Below are 23,505 nucleotides of genomic sequence, written 5' to 3'. Positions count from 1 at the left end.
GTTGCAAGTATACATGTGCTGTGTGAGAGAAATAACCTGTTAATACGGCAATTTGTAAAAAATAAAAAATAAAAAATAAAAAAAAATAAATCTTAATTTTGCAAAGCATTGTGGGAAAAAATTACAACTTCAAAAAACTCATCATGCCCCTTATTAAATACCTTGGAATGTCTACTTTCCAAAAAGGGATCATTTGGGGGGTATTTGTACTTTCCTGACCTTTTAGTGTCTCAAGAAATGAGATAGGCCTTCAGTACATCAGGTGTGATCAAGTGTGATCAATTTTCAATGAATAGCACCATAACTTGTCGACTCTATAACTTTCACAAAGACCAAATAATATACACTTATTTGGGTTTTTTTTACCAAAGATAAGTAGCAGTATAAATTTTGGCCAAAATTTGTGAAGAAAAATGACTAATTTGCAAAATTTTATGACAGAAACAAAGAAAAATGTGTTTTTTTCACGATATTTTCAGTCTTTTTTTTTTATAGCACAAAAAATAAAAAACCCAGTATTGATCAAATACCATCAAAAGAAAGCTCTATTTGTGTGAAAAAAAGGACACAATTTTTGTATGGGTACAGTGTTGCATGACTGAGTAATTCTCAGTCAAAGTGTGAGAGCGCTGAAAGCTGAAAATCGGTCTGGGCAGGAAGGGGGTGAAAGTGCACTGTAGGCAAGTGGTTAAAATATTTTTTCCCCAGCAAGAACTCATCTATGTGGTCTTTTTTTTTTTTTAAACTCTCCAGTATCTTGCCGACTATAGAAGTTAAACTAACAGGTCTATAGTTACTTGGCGAAGACTTTGATCCCTTTTTAACCACTTAAGCCCCGGAAGATTTTACCCCCATTCCGACCAGGGGGTATTTTGCGATTCGCACTGCATGACTTTAACGGACAATTGCGCGGTCGTGCGATGCTGTACCTAAACGAATTTGGCGTCCTTTTTTTCCCAGAGCTTTCTTTTGGTGGTATTTGATCACCTGTGCGATTTTTTTGATCATGCGCTATAAACAAAAAAAGAGCGTCAATTTTGCAAAAATAGCAATATTTTTCACATTTTTTTATATGAAATTCCCCCCAAAAAAAATGTAAAAATCAAAATATTTTTTAACATTTTCGGCCAATTTGTTTTATGCTACCTATGTTTGGTAAAAAAAATCGCAAAAAGCGTATTTTGATTGGTTTGCGCAAAAGTTATCGCGTTTACTAACAAAGGGAAAGATTTTTGTCATTTTTGTTGGGTTTTTTTAACGCGTAATGGCGGCGATCTGCGATTTTTTTTGCGGTACTGCGACATTGCGGCGGACAGATCGGACCCTTGACTGACATTTTTGACACTTTTGGGGTTACCAGTGACATTTCTACAGTAATCAGTGCTATATATATGCACTGTTACTGTAAAAATACACTGGTAGTGAAGGGGTTAACTTTATTTGGGAGGGAGGGGCTGTGTGTGTCCCTAGGGGCGTGCTTTCTACTGTGATTGGCTGTGGCTTGAGCTGTAAGGACACTGATCAACGGATCTACATAGTAGATCCATGTGATCAGTGTCTTTACAGCGAGGAGAATGACAGGTGGCTTGTTTACACAAGCTGCCTGACTTTCTCCCTCTCCCCCGACGATCGCCGAGTGGCCGGCGGACATCGGGTCCGCTGGTCACACGCGCGGGGGGGTCCGTGACCACGCGGGAGCGGGAGCGCACCTCCGGGGGCGCGCGCTCGCTCCCTAGACCCTCACAAGCAAGCGACGTAGCCCTACGTTAGTTTGCCTGTGAGGGGCTGACCGCCGACGTAGATAGTCCTGCGGCGGTCGGCAAGTGGTTAAATATAGGCACCACGTTGGCCCTACGCCAATCCAGTGGTACTATGCCAGTCCTTAATCTGTCTCTAAAAATGAGAAAAAAAGGCTTTGAAATTACAGAGCTCAATTATTTTAGGATGCATGGGTGGATGCCATCGGGTCCAGGCGCTTTATCCACCCTTATTCTGTCTAAATATTTCGGGACCATATCACTTTTCAGCCATTGTGGATCATTTTGGGCTGTGCCAGTACAATCCTCAGTATGGTCATGAGCTCCCCCCATGCACCTTTGTATACACAGAGCTGAAGAAAGTATTTAATAAATTTGCCTTCTCTTTGTCCCCAGTCATTCACTCCAGAGTATTTTGTAAAGGCCCTACATGCTCAGATCTGACCTTTTTACTATAATATATTAGAATAATTTTTTGGGGTTTGTCCTACTATCTTTTGCAATCTGTCGTTCATTTTGAATTTTTGTGTCCTTGATTTCCTTTTTACATATATCTCCTGATAGAACTTCATATAGATTCATCTTCATACATTGTATACTCTAATAGAACCTCATATAGATTTATCTTCATATATTGTATACTCTGATAGAGCCTCATATAGATTTATCTGCATACGCTGTATCTCCTGATAGAACGTTATATAGCTTTATCTTCATACATTGTATCCCCTGATAGAACCTCATATAGATTTATTTCCATACTTGTATTTCCTAATAAAACCTTGTATAGATTTATCGCCATACATTCTATACTCTGATAGAACTCCATATGCAGGGAGTGCAGAATTATTAGGCAAATGAGTATTTTTGAGGATTAATTTTATTATTGAACAACAACCATGTTCTCAATGAACCCAAAAAACTCATTAATATCAAAGCTGACTATTTTTGGAAGTAGTTTTTAGTTTGTTTTTAGTTTTAGCTATTTTAGGGGGATATCTGTGTGTGCAGGTGACTATTACTGTGCATAATTATTAGGCAACTTAACAAAAATTAAATATACAGTATACCCATTTCAATTATTTATTTTTACCAGTGAAACCAATATAACATCTCAACATTCACAAATATACATTTCTGACATTCAAAAACAAAACAAAAACAAATCGGTGACCAATATAGCCACCTTTCTTTGCAAGGACACTCAAAAGCCTGCCATCCATGGATTCTGTCAGTGTTTTGATCTGTTCACCATCAACATTGCGTGCAGCAGCAACCACAGCCTCCCAGACACTGTTCAGAGAGGTGTACTGTTTTCCCTCCTTGTAAATCTCACATTTGATGATGGACCACAGGTTCTCAATGGGGTTCAGATCAGGTGAAGAAGGAGGCCATGTCATTAGCTTTTCTTATTTTATACCCTTTCTTGCCAGCCACGCTGTGGAGTACTTGGACGCGTGTGATGGAGCATTGTCCTGCATGAAAATCATGTTTTTCTTGAAGGATGCAGACTTCTTCCTGTACCACTGCTTGAAGAAGGTGTCTTCCAGAAACTGGAAGTAGGACTGGGAGTTGAGCTTGACTCCATCCTCAACCCGAAAAGGCCCCACAAGCTCATCTTTGATGATACCAGCCCAAACCAGTACTCCACCTCCACCTTGCTGGCGTCTGAGTCGGACTGGAGCTCTCTGCCCTTTACCAATCCAGCCACGGGCCCATCCATCTGGCCCATCAAGACTCACTCTCATTTCATCAGTCCATAAAACCTTTGAAAAATCAGTCTTGAGATATTTCTTGGCCCAGTCTTGACGTTTCAGCTTGTGTGTCTTGTTCAGTGGTGGTCGTCTTTCAGCCTTTCTTACCTTGGCCGTGTCTCTGAGTATTGCACACCTTGTGCTTTTGGGCACTCCAGTGATGTTGCAGCTCTGAAATATGGCCAAACTGGTGGCAAGTGGCATCTTGGCAGCTGCACGCTTGACTTTTCTCAGTTCATGGGCTGTTATTTTGCGCCTTGGTTTTTCCACACGCTTCTTGCGACCCTGTTGACTATTTTGAATGAAATGCTTGATTGTTCGATGATCACGCTTCAGAAGCTTTGCAATTTTAAGAGTGCTGCATCCCTCTGCAAGATATCTCACTATTTTTGACTTTTCTGAGCCTGTCAAGTCCTTCTTTTGACCCATTTTGCCCAAGGAAAGGAAGTTGCCTAATAATTATGCACACCTGATATAGGGTGTTGATGTCATTAGACCGCACCCCTTCTCATTACAGAGATGCACATCACCTAATATGCTTAATTTGTAGTAGGCTTTCGAGCCTATACAGCTTGGAGTAAGACAACATGCATAAAGAGGATGATGTGGTCAAAATACTCATTTGCCTAATAATTCTGCACTCCCTGTAGATGTATCTGTATACATTGTATCTCCTGATAGAACTTCATATAGATTTGTCTCCATATATTGTATCTCCTGAATGTCATATAGATTTATCTCCATACATTGTATCCTTTGATAGAACTTCATATAGATTTATCTGCCTACTTGGTATCTCCAAATTGAACTTCATGTAGATTTTTTTCCATACATTGTATCCTCTGATAGAACGTCATAGAGATTTATCTCCATATATTGTATCTCCTGATAGAACTTCATAAAAATGTATCTCAATACATTGTATCCTTGGAATAATTCTGTATGGTTCTATCAATCTCATTGACCACCTATGCCAGTAATTCCTCATCTTCCTGACCATCAATGTTCCTCCCACTGACTTCCATCTCCAACCATTTTTTCCTGCTGTTGACCACAAATGTTGGTCATTTTTTTCTTCTGCTGACCAGCAATATATGCAGCAGTATGACACTTTAGGGTAGGCCCATACAAAACATTAACTGTATGTCCACATTCTGTTTTATTTTTTTAACCACTTAAGCCCCGGACAATTGCGCGGTTGTGCGACACTGTACCTAAACGAATTTGACGTCCTTTTTTTTCCCCACAAACAGAGCTTTCTTTTGGTGGTATTTGATCACCTGTGTGATTTTTACTTTTTGCGCTATAAACAAAAAAACAGCGTCAATTTTGCAAAAATAACAATATTTTTCAAATTTTTTTTATATGAAATTCCCGAAAAAAAAAAAAAAAAGTAAGGGTCCTTTCACACGGCCGCTCAGTGTGTCCGCAAATCATCCCATCCGTTTGCGGATGATTTGCGGACATAATGTAAGTGAATGGCACTGCGGATGTCAGCGGAATACCATCCGCTGACACCCGATTTTCCTCCTTTCAGTTCTGTTCCGTTTTTACGAATGGAACAGAACCCCATTTTTCCTTCCGTGTAAAAAACGGAAAGGAAGGAAAATCGGATGTCAGCGGTGTCATCCGCTGACATCCGCAGTGCCATATACTTACATTATGTCCGCATATCATCCGCAAACGGATGGGATGATTTGCGGACACACGGAGCGGATGACAGAAATGTCATCCGCTCCGTGGAAAAAAAAAAAAAAAAGTCCCGCAGCGGACCTTTCACATGGAGCGGCCGTGTGAAAGGAGCCTAAAAATCAAAATTTTTTAACATTTTGTGCAAATTTTTTTTTTTTTAACATATGTTTGGTAAAAAAAAATCGCAAAAAGCGTATTTTGATTTGTTTGCGCAAAAGTTATTGCGTTTACTAACAAAGGGAAAGATTTTGTCATTTTTGTTGTTTGTTTTTTTTTTTTTAACGCATAATGGCGGCGATCTGCATTTTTTTTTTTTTTTGCGGGACTGCGACATTTGGGTGGGCAGATCGGACCCTTGACTGACATTTTTTACACTTTTGGGGTTACCAGTGACATTTCTACAGTAATCAGTGCTATAAATATGCACTGTTACTGTAAAATTACACTGGCAGTGAAGGGGTTAACTTTTTTTTGAGAGGGAGGGCTTATGTGTGTCCCTAGGGGCGTGATTCTAACTGTGATTGGCTGTGGCTTGAGGTGTAGGAACAATGATCAATGGTCCTACATAGTAGAACCGTATGATCACCATTCCTACACAGGGGAGAATGACAGGTGGCTTGTTTACATTAGCCGCCTGCCTTTCTCCCTCTCCACCCGACGATCGCGAGTGACCGGCGGACATCGGGTCCGCCGGTCACACGCCCGGGGGGGTCCGTGACCACGCGGGAGCTGGAGCGCGCCTCCAGTGGCGCGCGCGCTCGCTCCCTAGACCCTCACAGGCTAGCGACGTAGCCCTACGTCGCTCTGCCTGTGAGGGGCTGACCGCCGACGTAAATAGTCGTGCGGCGGTCGGCAAGTGGTTAAAGACAATCCCTTAGATTTCTATGTGTCAGTGAAGCTCTCATTTGGTGGGTGGATGTCAGTCTGAAAGAGTAGGAAAGTGATCGGTAATCTGACATTTTAAATTTGCCCCAGAAATGTAAGGTGGGGGGAAATCTATGTATTCTCATGGCAACTTTCTAAGTGGGAATTTCCCCTCGCTTTGGAGACATTTCTTCTCACTTCATGTTGTATCTCTATTATCTTGAGGCTCCATTCACACTTGTATGACTCCAAACTTGCAAGAATTTGAAGTGCAACTGTGGTACAACTTTGATGCAACTTTGGATGGGTGCGACTTGGAAGTGATTTGTTGTTCCCTCTGCAAAGTCGGCCCCACTATTGCAGCACTGTTGCATGTAAAACATTCAGGTACGACTTTCATGCAACATTTGAGGGATATCATTGAAGTCTATGACCCTTAAGTTGCATGAAAGTCGGACCAAAGTAGTGCTTTAACTTTTTAAGTCTCACATATATTAACCGCTTCCATACAGAGCAGTTAGACCCCCTTCCTGCCCAGACCAATTTTCAGCTTTCAGCACTCTCACACTTTGAATGACAATTGCTCAGTCATGCTACACTGTAACCAAACAAAATTTTTATCATTTTTTTCACACAAATAGAGCTTTCTTTTGGTGGTATTTGATCACAACTGGGGGTTTTTTTTTTCGTGATATAAGCAAAAAAAGAGCAAAAATTTTGCAAAAAAAACACTTTTTTTTAGTTTCTATTATAAAATTTTGCAAAAAATTAATTTTTCTTCATACATTTGGGCCAAAATTTATACTGCTACATATCTCTGGTAAAATTAACCCAAATTAGTGTATATTATTTAGTCTGTGTGAAAGTTATTGAGTCTAGAAGCTATGGTACCAATTACTGAAAATTGATCACACCAGATGTACTGATGGCCTATCTCCTTTCTTGAGGCCCTGAAATGTCAGGACAGTACAAATACCCCCCAAATGACCCCTTTTTGTAAAGTAGACAGTCCAAGGTATTTAGTAAGAGGCATGGTGAGTTTTTTGAAGTTATAATTTTTTCCCACAATTCTTGGGAAAATGAAGAAAACATTTTTTTTTCTTTTTTTTTCCCAAAACGTTGTCAATTTATAAGCTATTTCTAACACATAGCATGTACACAGCAAAAATGACACCCCAAAATTCATTCTGCTACTCCTTCTGAGTATGGTGATACCACATGTGTGAGACTTTTACACAGCCTGGCCACAAAAAGAGACTCCACGTCCAAGTAGCACCATAAGGCGTTTTAGGAGCATAAATACACATAAAACTTTCTTACTACCTATCACACTTTTCAAGGCCCTAGAGCAACAATACAATGGAAAAGTCCACAAAATTACCCCATTTTGGAAATCAAACACTCCAACGTATATTCTATGAGGCATTATGGGTCCTTTGAACATGTCATTTTTTTCCACAAGTTTTTGGAAAATGTGGGAAAAAAATAAAAACTTTTTTTTTTACACAAAGTTGTCAATTTATAGGATATTCCTAACACATAGCATGTACATCGCAAAAATGACACCCCAAAATACATTCTGCCACTCCTCCTGAGTATGGCAATACCACATGTGTGAGACTTTTTCACAGCCTAGCCATATAGAGGGGCCTAAACATCCGAGGAGCATCATCATGCATCCTAGCCACTTGCCTAGGCCTATTTTTGACATTTGGTGTTTACAAGCTAAAATCAGTTGTTTTTGCTAGAAAACTACTTAGAACCCCAAAACATTATATATTTTTTTTTAGCAGAGACCCTAGAGAATAAAATGGAGATTATTGCAATATTTTTTATCACACCGTATTTGCGCAGCGGTCTTCCAAACGCAATTTTTTGGGAAAAAAATCACTTTTTTTAATTAAAAAATAAGAAACCAGTAAAGTTAGCCCAATTGTTTTCCATAATGTGAAAGATAATGTTACGCCGAGTAAATAGATACCCAACATGTCATGCTTCAAAATTGCGCACGTTTACAGAATGGTGACAAATTTTGGTACTTAAAAATCCCCATAGGCGACATTTTAAAAATTTCTACAGGTTGCTATCTTAGAGATACAGAGGAGGTCTATGGCTCAAATTATTGCTCTTGCTCTAACGATCGCGACGATACCTCACATGTGTAGTTTGAACACTGTTTACATATGTGGGCGGGGTTTCCGTATGCGTTCGCTTCTGCGCGCGAGTTTGCGGGGACACGGCGCTTTAATTTTTTTTTTTTTTTTTTTTTACTATTTATTTTATTTATTATTTTTTATTTTTACACTGTTTTTTTTTAAAAAAAAAAATTGATCATTTTTATTTCTATTGCAAGAAATGTAAACATTACTTGTAATAGAAAAAGGCACGACAGGACCTCTTTTTTGTGAGATCTGGGGTCAAAAAGTCCTCAGATCTCACAAGTACACTAAAAGATAGAAAAAATAAAAAAAAAAAATAAAAAAAAAATTAAATAAAATGAAAAAAAAAAAGGGACCTTTAAACTGGTTGCTAGGCAACGACGTTTGCCGTAGCTCCGGTCCTCCAAGACCATAGAGTCGAGTGAGGGCAAGCTTGCCCTCACTCGACATCCTGTCTGTGAGGATCTGGGACCGGATCGTTTTCCCCGCTGCCGGCGGGTCCGGTAAGCGGGGAAAAGGACCAGAATGCAGCGGGAGGGGGGGGGGGCACCTCTTCCGCCACCCCGGAAGGGTGATCCCGCGGCGAATCTGCCGCTGGGACCACCCTTATCGGAAAGCCAACCGTCCACCGTTTAAAAAAATACCAGGGTTATGGCAGCTATCTGCTGCCATAACACCGGTATTTAGGTTTAAACGGACGACGTATGTTAACCTTTTTGGACTTAGACATGGTGGCTGTATGAAGGGTGACAGGTACTCGGGTACTTTGCTGGGCAGGTGACAGGTACTCTGGTACTGATGAGCAAGTGGCAGGTACTCGAGTACTCCGATAGGCAGGTGACAGGTACTCGGGTACTCTTATGGGCAGGTGACAGGCAGGTGATAGGTACTGATAGGTGATACTGATACTGTACTAATGGGTATGGATGATCAGTACTGATACTAATAGGTGATAGGTACTGATGGGTACTGATGAGTACTGATGAGTAGTGATGGGTAATGATGAGCAGGTGGCAAGTACTCGGGTACTTCAGGTGTCAGGTACTCTGATGAGCAGGTGGAAGGTACTCGGGTACTCTGTTGGGTAGGTGACAGGTACTTGGGTACTCCGATGACGGGTACTCAAAGTACCAGAGTACCTGTCATCAGAGTACCCGAGTACCTGTCATCAGAGTACCCGAGTACCTGTCATCAGAGTACCCGAGTACCTGTCATCAGAGTACCCGAGTACCTGTCATCAGAGTACCCGAGTACCTGTCATCAGAGTACCCGAGTACCCGTCATCAGCGTACCCGAGTACCTGTCATCAGAGTACCCGAGTACTTGTCATCAGAGTACCCGAGTACCTGTCACCAGCCCATCAGAGTACCTGTCACCAGAGTACCCGAGTACCCGTCATCAGAGTACCCGAGTACCCATCATCAGAGTACCCGAGTACCCGTCATCAGAGTACCCGAGTACCCATCATCAGAGTACCCGAGTACCCATCATCAGAGTACCCGAGTACCTGTCATCAGAGTACCCGAGTACCTGTCACCAGCCCATCAGAGTACCTGTCATCAGAGTACCCGAGTACCTGTCATCAGAGTACCCGAGTACCCATCATCAGAGTACCCGAGTACCTGTCACCAGCCCATCAGAGTACCTGTCATCAGCCCATCAGAGTACCCGAGTACCTGTCATCTGAGTACCTGATGGGCTGGTGACAGGTACTCGGGTACTTTGATGGGCTAGTGACAGGTGCTCTTTATTGGGGGGGGGGCAATCAGTGTGTTTGGGGTGCACTATGATTGGTAACTAGCTGTTACCACAATCTCCTCCTCACACAGGATCAGTGTGTGAGGAGGAGAACACGGTGACAGCTAGTTACCGTGTTCTCTGATGACATTTGTGACCGGCTGTGATTGGACACAGCCGGTCACGTGGTAAAGAGCCAATTTCATTGGCTCTTTACCTAGATCGGGGATGGGCTCTGTCCGAGGGACGAGCCTCGTCCCCGATCGCCGCGCTGCGCGCCCCCGGGGGCGCGCATTAAGGAAGGAACGAGCGGCTCGCGCTGGAGCCGCTCATGTGATCGGCTGTGATTGACACAGCCGATCACGTGGTAAACAGCCAATTTCATTGGCTGTTTACCTTGATCAGGGTTGGGCTCAGTCCGAGGGACGAGCCTCACCCCCGATCGCCGCGCTGCGCGCCCCCGGGGGCGCGCAGTAGCGGGGAGATCCGGGCGCCGTCATATGACGTCGGCCCGGATCGAGAAAGGATTTGTGCCGACGTCATTTTACATGACGCGGTACGGAAGGGGTTAATGGTTATCACTGGAAAACATGGGGTATGACTTGTCATGAGACTTTGATGTCCAAAGTTGCATAACAAGTCAGAATGGAGTGTAAAACTGAATGACACTGCTTGCAAGTGAGGAATTCTGCATCAGACATAGAAAATCTTTGCATTTTTGTTGTCCAAATAAACTTTATACAGGCATACCCCGTTTTAAGTACACTCACTTTACATACACTCGCGAGTACGGACACAGCCTGGTCAGCTTGGCATGGCACTACTGGTTTTTAACATTAGCGTCTATGGGAAATCTTGGTCAGCTTGACATGGCACTGCTCCCAAACCATAAGTGACAGGGGTACCAAACTTAGAGAGAACTGAGAGGGGACCCAGGACTACAACTTATCCTATTTGTGGCCGGCCAGCTTGGCTAGGTAATTACCATGTCATAGTCCTTGATCCCCTTAACATGCTCCCCATGCTTGGTGTCCTTGTCACTTATGGTTTGGGAGCAATGCCATGTCAAGCTGACCAAGGTTTCCTATGGAGCTAGTGTATTAACATGCATTGAGAAATGAAAAAGGGATTGCTTCACTTTAAGTACATTTTCGTTTTACATACATGCTCTGGTCCCATTGTGTACTTAAAAGTGGGGTATGCCTGTAGTAAATTAAACCCTCTGGGTTTCACAGAGCTATCTGTCCTGCAAAACTGCATGCACATTCATTCTCTGCAAAACCAGTACAATCAAATGTTACTAGGCTATTTTTCTCTAGGTCAGATTTTCTTAATTCATAAGAATAGGGTGAATCAGGAAAATACTGCATTACAGTCACTACATGGAGCCCGATGATCATGGGAAATAAATACCTATTTACAATGATTGTCAACGCCATCTAGTGTCAGCCAACATTTACACAAACAAATGGCCTATTTCTCATTGTTAAATGCCAAAATCTCTTGGAGGCCCCATCTTTCCTATGCAGGTTACTTCTGCTTTAATAATATTGATTGATTATTAACAATAGATTTGTTTACCTTTAAAAGATTGATTAAAAAAAAAAAAAACTTGGCAAAAACTTTGATCCCTTTTAAAATATAGGCATGCTTTTCAAAAATGTACTCCTTTTGTGAAAGCTTATAGAAGTTTTAAGGACTAGTCAGCCAATATTGTGTACAAAAAAAATATTTTGTCTGTCTTTGTAGTGTCACAGTTGTCAATAGTTTAGTTTTAAGCCTATGTGTGACCCTCGCTGAGAACTTTGTGTTTAATCTGAAGAACGCAGCACTGTGTCTTATCACTGGTGGTCAGCCAGTTCTCCTTAATCAGGACGCCAGCAACTGCCTGTATGTGTTTAAAGTTATACATTGTTTTATGTCCTCACGTGGTGCAGGCTGTTATAACTCTTCTCCGTTGATTTCAGGACTCCTCTGGTGCAATGAAGGTTTTGTTACTGAAAGAGCCGAAATCTGGTGACCAAGGATCGGACCCCTACATTGAGGTGAGCAGAATACACAAGATGTTTCTTCACTTGCCTACACCTAAGCTGCTATACACTAGTACAGTGGTCTTCAAAGTTTGGCTCTTTGGTAGCCTTTATCCAGCCTTTTGGGCACTATTCCTCCCACTGACACCAACAATGGGGCACTATTCCTCCCACTGACACCAACAATGGGGCACTATACTATTCCTCCCACTGACACCAACAATGGGGCACTATTCCTCCCACTGACACCAACAATGGGGCACTATTCCTCCCACTGACACCAACAATGGGGCACTATTCCTCCCACTGACACCAACAATGGGGCACTATTCCTCCCACTGACACCAACAATGGGGCACTATTCCTCCCACTGACACCAACAATGGGGCACTATTGCTTCCACTGACACCAACAATGGGGCACCATTGCTTCCACTGACACCAACAATGGGGCACTATTCTTCCCAATGACGCCAACAATGGGGCGCTATTCCTCCCACTGACACCAACAATGGGGCGCTATTCCTCCCACTGACACCAACAATGGGGCGCTATTCCTCCCACTGACACCAACAATGGGGCGCTATTCCTCCCACTGACACCAACAATGGGGTGCTATTCCTCCCACTGACACCAACAATGGGGCGCTATTCCTCCCACTGACACCAACAATGGGGCACTATTCCTCCCACTGACACCAACAATGGGGCACTATTCCTCCCACTGACACCAACAATGGGGCACTATTCCTTTCACTGACACCAACAATGGGGCACTATTCCTTTCACTGACACCAATGATGGAGCAATTATTCCTCCCATTAATATCAATGATGGAGCTCTACTCCTCCTATCGACCAACCCAGAGGCAATTTTTATTCTCACTGATGCAGGGCCTGGGATATTTTTTACCCCCACTGGCCATGATCTGGCCCCCCTATAGTCTGAAGGGCAGTAAACTGGCCGTATGTTTAAAAAGTTTGTACACCCCTGCACTAGTAGCATTTTGTTTTAAAATATTCTTGTTTTAGAAATGTTCATTCGATTTTCTAATAGTTGGTGAGATATCTACGTTCCATTTTCTACCGCAGTGAAAATTTGAAGGAGCAGGATGGAATTTATTTTTCTCAAATTTCTAACTATGCATGTGGTTTTAATTCAGGAAACTACATTAGTTTCAAAAGTCGATTGTTAAAATCAATAAATATTTGAAGTACTATTGAATGACATCCATCATGTCATCAAATGTGCTGAGAATTTTTGTATGAACGTTCGAATATTCGTAGGAATGTTTGTTTGGAAATCTACTAATATATGATCGGCTTTTGTATAAGCCACTAGGGATACAACAATATCATTTTTTTTGCAGCGAGTATGAGTACCGATACTTTTTCTTTTTTTTTTTTTCTTTTACTCCCTGATACCAATTACCAATACCTGCCGGTAAGAGCCGGTTCACACTGAGGCGACACGACTTCGGGGGGCGACCTGTGAAGTCGCGTGACTTGCAGGGACTTCACATAATGGAAGTCTATGCAAGTCGCTCCAGGTCGCCCCAAAGTAGTACAGGACCCTTTTTCTAAGTCGGAGCGACTTGTGTCTCTCCTATTAGAACGGGTCCTGTACTACTCAATGGACCGCGACCGACCGCGACTTGTCAGGCTGACAAGTCGCCTGACAAGTTTCGCTAATGTGAATGGGCTCTAACTGTTTTGTTTACACTTCAGCTGCCAGCAATGGTACAAAGGATTAAAAAGTTATTTACAAATGAAATAAATTGTGTTTTTAATTTTGTGCTTTTTATTGTGAAATGTGTGTTTTTAAGGGTGTAAAAATATTAGCAAACAAAAAAGTTTTAATTATTAATAGTTTAGTTTAGAAAATTGAAGTGATATTTTAAAAAAGATCATATTCAGTGCCAGTACACACCACAAGATTAATAATTTACAGTTCAGAAGTATGTCTAAAGCAGTGATTCTTAAAGCTGAACTCGCTGAATTTTATTTATTGCATACTTGCGCAGGTCAAGGCTGGCACAATGTAAGTATGCATATCTCATACCAGAGGCATAACTAGAACCTTCAGAGCCTCAGTGCAAGAAACCAAAAACGGCCCACTTGACTCCCGGCCGGGGCCCCCCCCATGGTGGTGGAACGCCAGGGCCCAGTTACAAGTGCAACCTTTGCGACCCTGGTAGTTCCACCACTTGTGTCAATAGTTTGTTTTATTTTTATTATTTTCTTTTTTATATTTTTTTACCATTTTATTTTATTTATTTTACAAATGTATTTGTTTTTTATTTTTAGGAGTCCCCGTGGGAGGCTTTGGTGAAATATTAGGGGTCTAAACAGACCTATGATAGTTCACCCTTGAGACAGAGAAAGAAAATTAGGGACACAACCCCCAATCTCCATCTCTGCAGCCTCAGCTGCACAGAATGAATGGCTCTGAACAGAGCTTCCTGTTCATTCATAAACTGAAGCATAGTAAACACAGTTTACTATGATAAGCAATCGGTACGGATCACTGACTCTATTCATTAAGTCAAGGAAGGGGCCAGTAAAGACACATTACCTGCTTCTTTCCCTCTCTCCATCCTGACAGATCCCCCACAGCGCTACCAGGTTTCTCCCTCCCCTCTCTTGCCGGCTGCTGCGGGGGATCTGTCTGGATGAAGAACGGGAAAGAGGCAGGTAAATGTGTTTTTACTGGCCCCTTACTTGTGCTGTGGGGGATGAGGGGGGCCAGGGGATTACACAGGGGCCTGGCCACAGCAGGAGGTAGATAGGGGGACGGCATGTAGAGAAACCGACCCCTTCCAGGAAAACAGAGGGGATCGGTTCCTCTACATGCCGCCCCGCCACCCATCCTATCCAGGTGTACAGGGGGCCGCATGGGGTCGGGTCACAATTATGAACCCTGTACGTACACCCTTGTCTCATACCTGATGAACTACAGAAAAACTACAATGATTTGTAGTAGTAGGCGCTACTACAGTGACAACCACAACATTCTGGGTACTGTGCAGAGTAGCTTTCCCTTTGCGTTTGACCTGGTTTGTGTTGTACTGCATTTTATTGCATGCATCATGTGCTAGTAAGGTGCATTTAGGGATTGTAGGGATTGCCCTTTCCTCTTCCTGCTGCTGAACTTCCAGCACTGTGGGGGTTACCAGTTCAGAACCTCCAGGCTCAGCTGCACTAAAGACTATCCATGGGGACATGCACCCTCCTGTCCTCTCTGACTGATCAGATTCCTCCTCTGTTCAGGCTGGGTTCACACTTATGTGAATTGGATGCGGATTCACACACCCCCAGGGTGGCCACGATCTGCATTTGGATAGGGTCCTGTGTGTCTTTGGTTCTGATTCAGGTGCAAATTCAGACAAAAATTTGGACCTGATTCGCACCTGAATCGGTGAACAGGGGTGCACCGGACCCCCTGCTGTGAGCCTCAGCTGCAACACATGTGAACCCAGCCTCAGTCTGTGTTACAGGTATTGTTCCCAGTGGAGGAGAGGGGCAGGATGGGGGGGGGGGGCGTATCTCATTCAGATCATCTTTAGTGCAGCTGAGCCAGAGATTCGGAGATGTTAGCCTCCTCAATGCTGGGAGTTCAGCTGCAGGAAGAGGACAGGGCAGCCCTGCAGTGAAGATTTTTAAGAATCCAGCAGCCTGCACATTGTTGGATATACTTTATTACAGGTAAGTAATGTAACTAAAGTTCTGGAGAGAAAAATGTTTTTTAACCAAACTTCAGCTATGTGTGCCCTGTCCAAGACTTACATTTACCTTCCTTTTATTCCCTACTTGCTACTCTAACTTGTTGCAAAGGGAATGGGAAGCACTTCCGCCCCTTTCCTTTCATAAATGAGTGCTGGGTTCCTGAGTGGTGAACTACCAGGCACCAGCGCTGTAACATGGGGGCAGGGAATGCGTCCTTAACCCCATACAAGATCTGACCAGGTGCTCCAGGCCTTTTCTCTTTCGCAGATGAACAGAGTGGCTGGAAAGTGAATTAATAAATAGCTGTTATAAGATATACAGTCCTGCCGATAGTTCCTCTGTTGTTATCACTGCGCCAGGGTCATACACTGTACACCCTTAAGTAATAATTGCAAACTCAGGTTATAGATTGCCATAATGCAAATTAAGTTTGATTCTTTCTTTATAATCTTTATATGCATACATTACTGTGACTTATCTTCCTCTTTAGGAGTTGTCATCCCATGGACTCCAAGCAACACTAATCCCTGTGTTATCCTTTAAATTTGTGTCACTGGAGCAGCTCTTCGACAAGGTATAATCTTACTTTATTCTATTACCAACCTTAATCTAGTTTATTACTGCCACTCTATCTGTCCTGATGGATTAAGCCTGCTACGGTATACTAGTAGGGGGATGCACAATAGAAGGAACAGCAGATGTAATTGACAAAGGTCTCCATATAAAGAAGAAAAAAGGCCATAGTGTCATCATGTACGAAAGCTAGGAAGAGTAAATAGCCACTCTGGGCCAATTTTGCTATACAGCATGCTCCTCACTTGAAATACATATTATTTTGGTTTCTATTTTAAAAAATTGAATCCTAGATGGCTTTGATGAGTCTCCGCAAATAATAAAATCTGCTCCTACTTTTCCTGACATTCATGGCCAACACACACAATCCAAAAATGAAAGAATTACTCCTGAACGGTAGCAGGTGTTTAGGTTTTCAAATTTGCAAAAAAAGTCAATTTGATAAAGAATTCCATTTGGCTCTGCTTTGTAGGACATTTCCATATCATTATGATGAGTGCACCCACTACATTTTCATTGAACATAAAAGGTTTTCTTGTTGTGTCCTCACTTATCTAACTGCCATGTTCATTTATTTGATCTTTTATTTGGCCAGATCTCCTCCGGAGCATGTCATGGTAGATATCCTGCATTGAGCTAGTTTAAAGATTCTTGATGCCAGAAAAATATTGAATTTGTTTTATTTTATTTGTTCAAGAGCTCCTTATTTTAAAATGATCTGCTTTATAATCCAATCTAAAGCCTTATTTATGTTATCATTATATTATATATAATGAGATATATATATATATATATATATATATATCATTAAGTATAGTAACTAAAAATAACATTCCCCCATTCCCCCTCCTAGTGCTCCTGAAATAATTTTTTTTTGTGTATTCATATTTTATTAATTTTCAATAATACATATGAAATTCCAAGTCATCACAAAAATCAGCAGGTCTATATAATCATTATTAATCTTAGCACCCATACCCCACCCCCACCCCCCCAAAAAAAAAAAACTGTGTCCTCCTTCCATCTCTAAAGAACCCCTCTCTTATGCTTTATATCTTCTTACCCTAACACAGACCTCAAGGGTCCAGGCAGATTTTACTCCTAGGCTGTATCCCCTATCGGCTTCAGACACCCATCATCTTTATATAATCCTCTGCTTTTTTTTTTTTTTTTCTTAAAAACGTTATCCAGTCCCCCCATATATCCTGATATTTCCCACAGGAATCCTGTACTGCCGATATAATTTCTTCCATAGATCTCACCCAATACCTTATACTGGGAGCTTCGGGCGCTCGCCAGAATGCCGGTATAAGGCTTTTAGCAGCATTCAATAGGTGGGGCCCTAAAGTTTTTTTTATACTTGGTCACCTTTTTCTCCGTATTGTGAAACAAGCATGTCCAAGGTTCCACCTGAATGTAGTCTCCTGTAATCTGGTGAATTGTCCTAGTGATCCCTTCCCAAAAAAATTGTATCTTTGTGCACTCCCACCACAAGTGCGCAAATGTTCCAAGGGTTTTACATCCCCTTCAATAGGTTGGGGCTGTCTCTGCACCGAACCTCTGAGCCCTTTGCGGGGTGGGGTACCACCTAGAAAATAACCTAAAGCACAGCTCTGTTGTCCTTAAATCAACCAATGAGTAACAGGATAGTCTTAGGACTTTCTTCCTCTTTTCCTCATCCTGAAGATGTTCCCATTTCCCTAAATATGGTGGGTATACAGGTTCTAATTCCCTAGTAAAATCTTATATATTTTTGATATGCTGTGTTTGGAAATAATACCAAAATCCTTCCACTTTGGGTCGCTCTTTGAAAGTTGCTCGGAAAACGAACATATACAAAGTCTATTGGCAGTTTTAAAGTGGAACTGTTATTTTTAATTTTTAAAGTAAATGTCCTACTTTTTTTTATAAGTCACAATCAGTATAAAAAAAAGAGATCTAGAAATATAATAAAATAATCAAATTTTGTTCTAATTAAAATGGCTGGAATTGCCCAAAGCCACATAGAGTGTTTCTTAATGATAATGATTCATTTTGTTTGCTACTTTTTTTGTATTGGGTCCCTGGATCTCTTTCTTTTCATTATTCTTTCTGTGATTATGGTTGAATTCCTAGGGATACAGCCTAATAGCCTTAAGATAGGGGACATCACATTTTCTTACACTGTTCTATTTTTTTTTTTTAATCTATACTTCCCTTTTCCAGATCTCTCCATGTCAGCCACATAATATACAGGGTCCTGTTCCTTTTTGCCTCTTCTCTGTCACAAGACAGTCTTCAATGATGCAGGGAGCGGTGTGGATGTGATAACATCAGCACTGCTTTCTGCATAATTACACTGTAAGGACAGGAAACAATGGTGATGCCCATTCGGGGCACAGCCATGATATCCTGCATTCACAGTATGTCCTCAGTCCGCTGGATTATTGTCCACTGGACTCATGTCCACTGCATTGATTAACACCCAGTGGCTTTAGAGCTTTTGTGCTAAGGCCACGTTTAAATAGTGCATACGCCTGTGGAGGGAGACGTTTATCTGCATGGGGATGCACAGGTGTTCCATGCATCCCTGTGTAGGCAGTCCCACAGATGTCAGTTGGGATGCTGTGCCTACACAGACACAGACGCTGCTCCCAATCTGACATCCGTGCAGATTAGGGATCGACCGATTATCGGCAAAGCCCATATATCGAGGGTCGATCTGCACTTTCCCTGATATATATGAATCGGCTCCTGAGGTTACCGATATTGCCGATATTTCGGGAAAGTGCTGTACCGGAGTGGTGCCTAAGAAGCCGCTCAGCTGTCATTACAAGGAGCGGGAGGGGTCGCCCCCCCTCCCGTTGCCTTCCGCGGGAAGACCCGGGCATCCTACCTGCACGGCCGCCGAAGAGAAGACCTGTTCAAAGCCGCATTCGGCTCTGACCGGGTCTCCATGTAAAAACCCGGAAGTGATGTCATGACATCACTTCCGGGGTACTCGGCGCCAAATGAAAAAAAATGACAACATTCAAAACAGCCAAACTTGTCGTTTTTAATGCTTTTAAGTGCAGAGGAGGAGTTTAGGGGTCTTTTAGACCCCCAGATCCCTCCACAACAGTACCTGTGTGTAAAAAAATAAATAAATAAATAAATACATTTTTTGTTTAAATGTCTTTAAATGTCTGAAAATATCGGCCGATACCGATACGCAATGACCAAAATATTGGTATTGGCATTAAAAAAAACTATATCGGTCGATTTACTAGTGCAGATGTTGGAGCATGGTCCTGAACAAAGACAGTGTGTGTATAGGGCTGTGAACCTGCACAGATGTCAGATTACAGCCACAGCATCCCAACTGACATCAATGGGACTGCCTGCACAAGGATGCATGTAACACCTGTGCGTCCCTGTGTGGATAAACACAGCCCCCTATGGTCATACTCTTTAGTACACCCAGTGTGAACAAGGATTTACACTGGACAACTGACTCACTGGCGAGGGACACCTCTCCTCACTGTCTCCTAGCAGAGATGAGGCTGTCATCTTGCAATCAAAATTTAAATAATTTGAAAGCCCAACATGCTTTGCAAAATAAATTCCTTTAATGAACCATTATAAATGTCTATTGTTAAAAATTGCATAAAATAATTTAAAATGAAATGGAAAAAAATGTTAAATGGTTTATAAATTTGAAAAATGGAACAATGCAGTTTTCCTGGAAAACAAAAAAAAAATAATACCTTTTTTTTTTCCTTGTTAGATAAATCTTTATCTATCTGTACTTTTCCTAATTCTATTTCCTGAGTGTTCTGTAAACCTTCTCTGTTTCAGCTCTCCCACCCAGACAATTATGAGGGTCTCATATTCACAAGCCCCCGGGCAGTAGAAGCTGTGGCATTATGTCTACAGACATCCGCTAACAAAGAAGGTGAGCGTACCAAGAACATGGAACTATTCGCTGATAATTGCTATAAACGATAGGGAGTTAAAATGACACTAAACGCGGGTTTAAAAAGATAAAATCTATTCAAGTTTGTATTCGTAACATAAAAGTCCCTTCTATTGCTCTCAGCCTCCAAATTCCCCAGCTTCCTGATAGAGGGTGGCTGTGTTCATTCTCAGTGGTCCCACTGTATGTAGGAATGTAGCCACCTTCTTTGGGTCGCTCCTGAATGGGCCATAGGATGTAGTGTGCATAGAGTAGTGCACATGACCACAACTAGCATGCGCTGATTGCTCCAAACAAACAGAAGTGAGGGGGGAAAAAAGAGAGGTTCAGGAGCCCAAGGAGGCAGAAAAAACTGTATGAAACTAGGTCATGAAAAATAGATTACTGGACCATATGTAGTGGGTGTGTATAGATTATTTTTGGAAAATATAAGGATTTTGCCTTGTGTCACTTTAAAACATCATTCAACATACACTATATTACCAAAAGTATTGGGACACCTGCCTTTACACGCACATGAACTTTATTGGCATCACAGTCTTAGTCCGGAGGATTCAATATTGAGTCGGCCCACCCTTTGCAGCTATAAAAGCTTCAACTCCTCTGAGAAGGCTGTCCACAAGGTTTAGGAGTGTGTCTATGGGAATGTTTGACCATTCTTCCAGAAGTGCATTTGTGAGGTCAGGCACTGAAGGCTTGGCTCGCAGTCTCTGCTCTAATTCATCCCAAAGGTGTTCCATCAGGTTGAGGTCAGGACTCTGTAGGCCAGTCAAGTTCCTCCACTCCAAACTCCCTCATCCATGTCTTTATGGACCATGCTTTGTGCACTGGTTAAAATCATTTGGTGGAGGGGGTATAATGGTGTAGAGTTGTTTTTCAAAGATTGGGCTTGGCCCCTTAGTTCCAGTGAAGGGAACTCTTAAGGTGTCAGCATACCAAGACATTTTTGGACAATTTCATGCTCCCAACTTTGTGGGAACAGTTTGGAGATGGCCCCCTCCTGTTCCAACATGACTGTGCACAAAGCAAGGTCCATAAAGACATGGATGAGCGAGTTTGGAGTGGAGGAACTTGACTGACCTGCACAGAGTCCTGACCTCAACCCGATAGAACACCTTTGGGATGAATTGAAGCGCAGACTGTGAGCCAGGCCTTCTATCCAACATCAGTTCCTGAGCTCACAAATGCGCTTCTGGAGGAATGGTCAAACTTTCCCATAGATACACTCCTAAACCTTGTGGACAGCCTTCCCAGAAGAGTTGAAGCTGTTATAGCTGCAAAGGTGGGCCAACTCAATATTGAACCCTATGGACTAAGACTGGGATGCCATTAAAGTTCATGTGTTTGTGAAGGCAGGCGTCCCAATACTTTCGGTAATATAGTGTATATTTTGAACTTTTACTGCTAGGCTGATATTACTTTCTATAGAATGGTGTGGTTATATATCAGGCATTATTTTGGATTTATTAATGAGAAAACAACCTTTAGGTTTTAAAGAGAGCCAGTCAGAATAGAAATAAAGGGGCTATTTTTACAGGTGCCATTTCTAAGGCTGTCACCCTCAGATACATACAGTATGCATGGGGCGTGTATATGTGCGGCTGCGGTGTGGGGAATGCCTCCACCGCTTATGATTGGCTGTCCGCTTTGACAGCTTTCCAGCGGGATAGCTCAGGCGGGTTCAAACTTGTGTCTAAACATGCTTGACCTCATTCATAGTCAGGAGCCCGCAAAACAAGAATAAAGGTGACAGCCTTGGAAATTGCACCCGTAAAAAAAAAAAGCCCCTTTTTTTCTATCCTGAGAGGATAGAACTACTGGTTTAAAGGATTAGTTCAAATTTTCAGAAAAAAATAATAAATTCACATTTCTTTTCAGGTGAAAAAATGTACATTTAATATATTTTTTGTTGCAATAGCCTGTAAAGCATTGCACCAGTGATCAGCAGATTGCTGATACCATGCAGGTCTCCTGCAGACCTGTAAGTGTATCTGCTGCCTGGTATCTCATATGAGGAACCTGATACATGCTAATAGGAAGAATGAATGAACTACCACAGCGCCGTGGTAATTCATTGAAAACTACAAACCGACAGCCGCAAAGGCTTCCCGAACCTTGTCATTTCCCATTCACAGAGCGCTGTGAATGAGTGATGCGACTGGGTGGGCAGAGCCAAGTTTTTTATTTTTTAATTTTTTTTTAATTTTGACAGTTAGTGGGTGGAGAAGAACCTCCACTAGCTGCCACAGTGGTGATCGGGGAGGTGCGGGGGCCGGTGCATTCATAACATGTTACATGTTACACCCCGAATATGGCTGTAACATGTTATGAAATGTGAACTTATCCTTTAAGAGCTACTGGTTGTTTTGCCCTTCAATCAATCAAATCAAAATGAATCCCTGTTCTGAGTAAGGGCTCTTTCACACGGGCGGATCTGATCGGATGCCCCATTCAGCCCTATGGAGCAGCGGATGTCAGCGGAGACATGTCCGCTGACACCCGCTGCCATCCGCATCTGATCCTGTCCGTGAAATCCGGACGGATGGGAACCCCCCATAGAGAGCAGAGGGGGCTGTGACACCTCCCTCTCCGCACTGCAAGCGGAGACGGAGCTGTCATCCGCCGGCTCAGCGGGGATCGCGGATCGATCCCCGCTGAGCAGCACGGATCCGCCTACGGAGGCGGACCATGTGAAAGAGCCCTAACTGGTTCAGAATAAGTAGGCAGCCAGTAAATTAGGTTCAAGATCTTACATAATTAAATAGTTAGGTTGTAAAAAGTCTGTCTACTTCAATTAATAGAGGGAAAAAAATTATCAAATAAATATACCGAAAACTTCCATATACAGAACCCAATACCTAGAGTTCCAGATCCAGAGGAAGGCAACTTTTCTCCCTTGTTTCTTATAATGACCTTAAAGTGAATAAGTTTGCACTTGGTTCTGGCACGTACAATCTGTAAGAATAAACGGCATGCAGACATAGATTATGGGGTTCCTTCAGAACAGACACCAGTCACTATTGGTCTACTGCAAGGCTCTGTACTAGGTCCTGTTGTATTTTTGCATGTCTTTTTGCTGATGACACAAAGGTGTGTAATATGCAGGGGAGGACTGGGCCAGGGGGCAGGGGGGTAATTGTCCCCCGGGCCACTCTGATGCTCCATAAAAAGGCTGCACCGCTTCTGCCACAGACTTGCCTAAAGGATTCCTGGTGAAGAGAAGTAAAAAGTCCCCACTACTGACATACTGAGTGCAGGATGAAGACAAGGACAGAGCGCAGA

The 23,505-nt window shown here is 42.5% G+C and overlaps 1 protein-coding gene across 2 annotated transcripts in view; it reads left to right on the top strand.

Moving 5' to 3' along the window:
• The window catches only part of UROS (uroporphyrinogen III synthase), a 73,587-nt gene that overhangs the window by 7,248 nt on the left and 42,834 nt on the right, over window positions 1–23,505 (top strand). For both annotated transcript variants that reach the window (XM_082269380.1, XM_082269381.1), the window contains exons 2-4: window positions 11,931–12,008; window positions 16,207–16,290; window positions 20,106–20,202. In XM_082269380.1, the coding sequence (XP_082125506.1) occupies window positions 11,946–12,008; window positions 16,207–16,290; window positions 20,106–20,202 (244 nt within the window). In that variant the 5' untranslated portion in view covers window positions 11,931–11,945. The remainder of the gene's footprint in view (window positions 1–11,930; window positions 12,009–16,206; window positions 16,291–20,105; window positions 20,203–23,505) is intronic.

This window comes from Pelophylax lessonae, assembly GCF_965119305.1.
Source record: "Pelophylax lessonae genome assembly, chromosome: 9".
Classification (NCBI taxonomy): Eukaryota; Metazoa; Chordata; class Amphibia; order Anura; family Ranidae; genus Pelophylax; species Pelophylax lessonae.
This window is presented reverse-complemented; position numbering and strand designations above follow the sequence as displayed.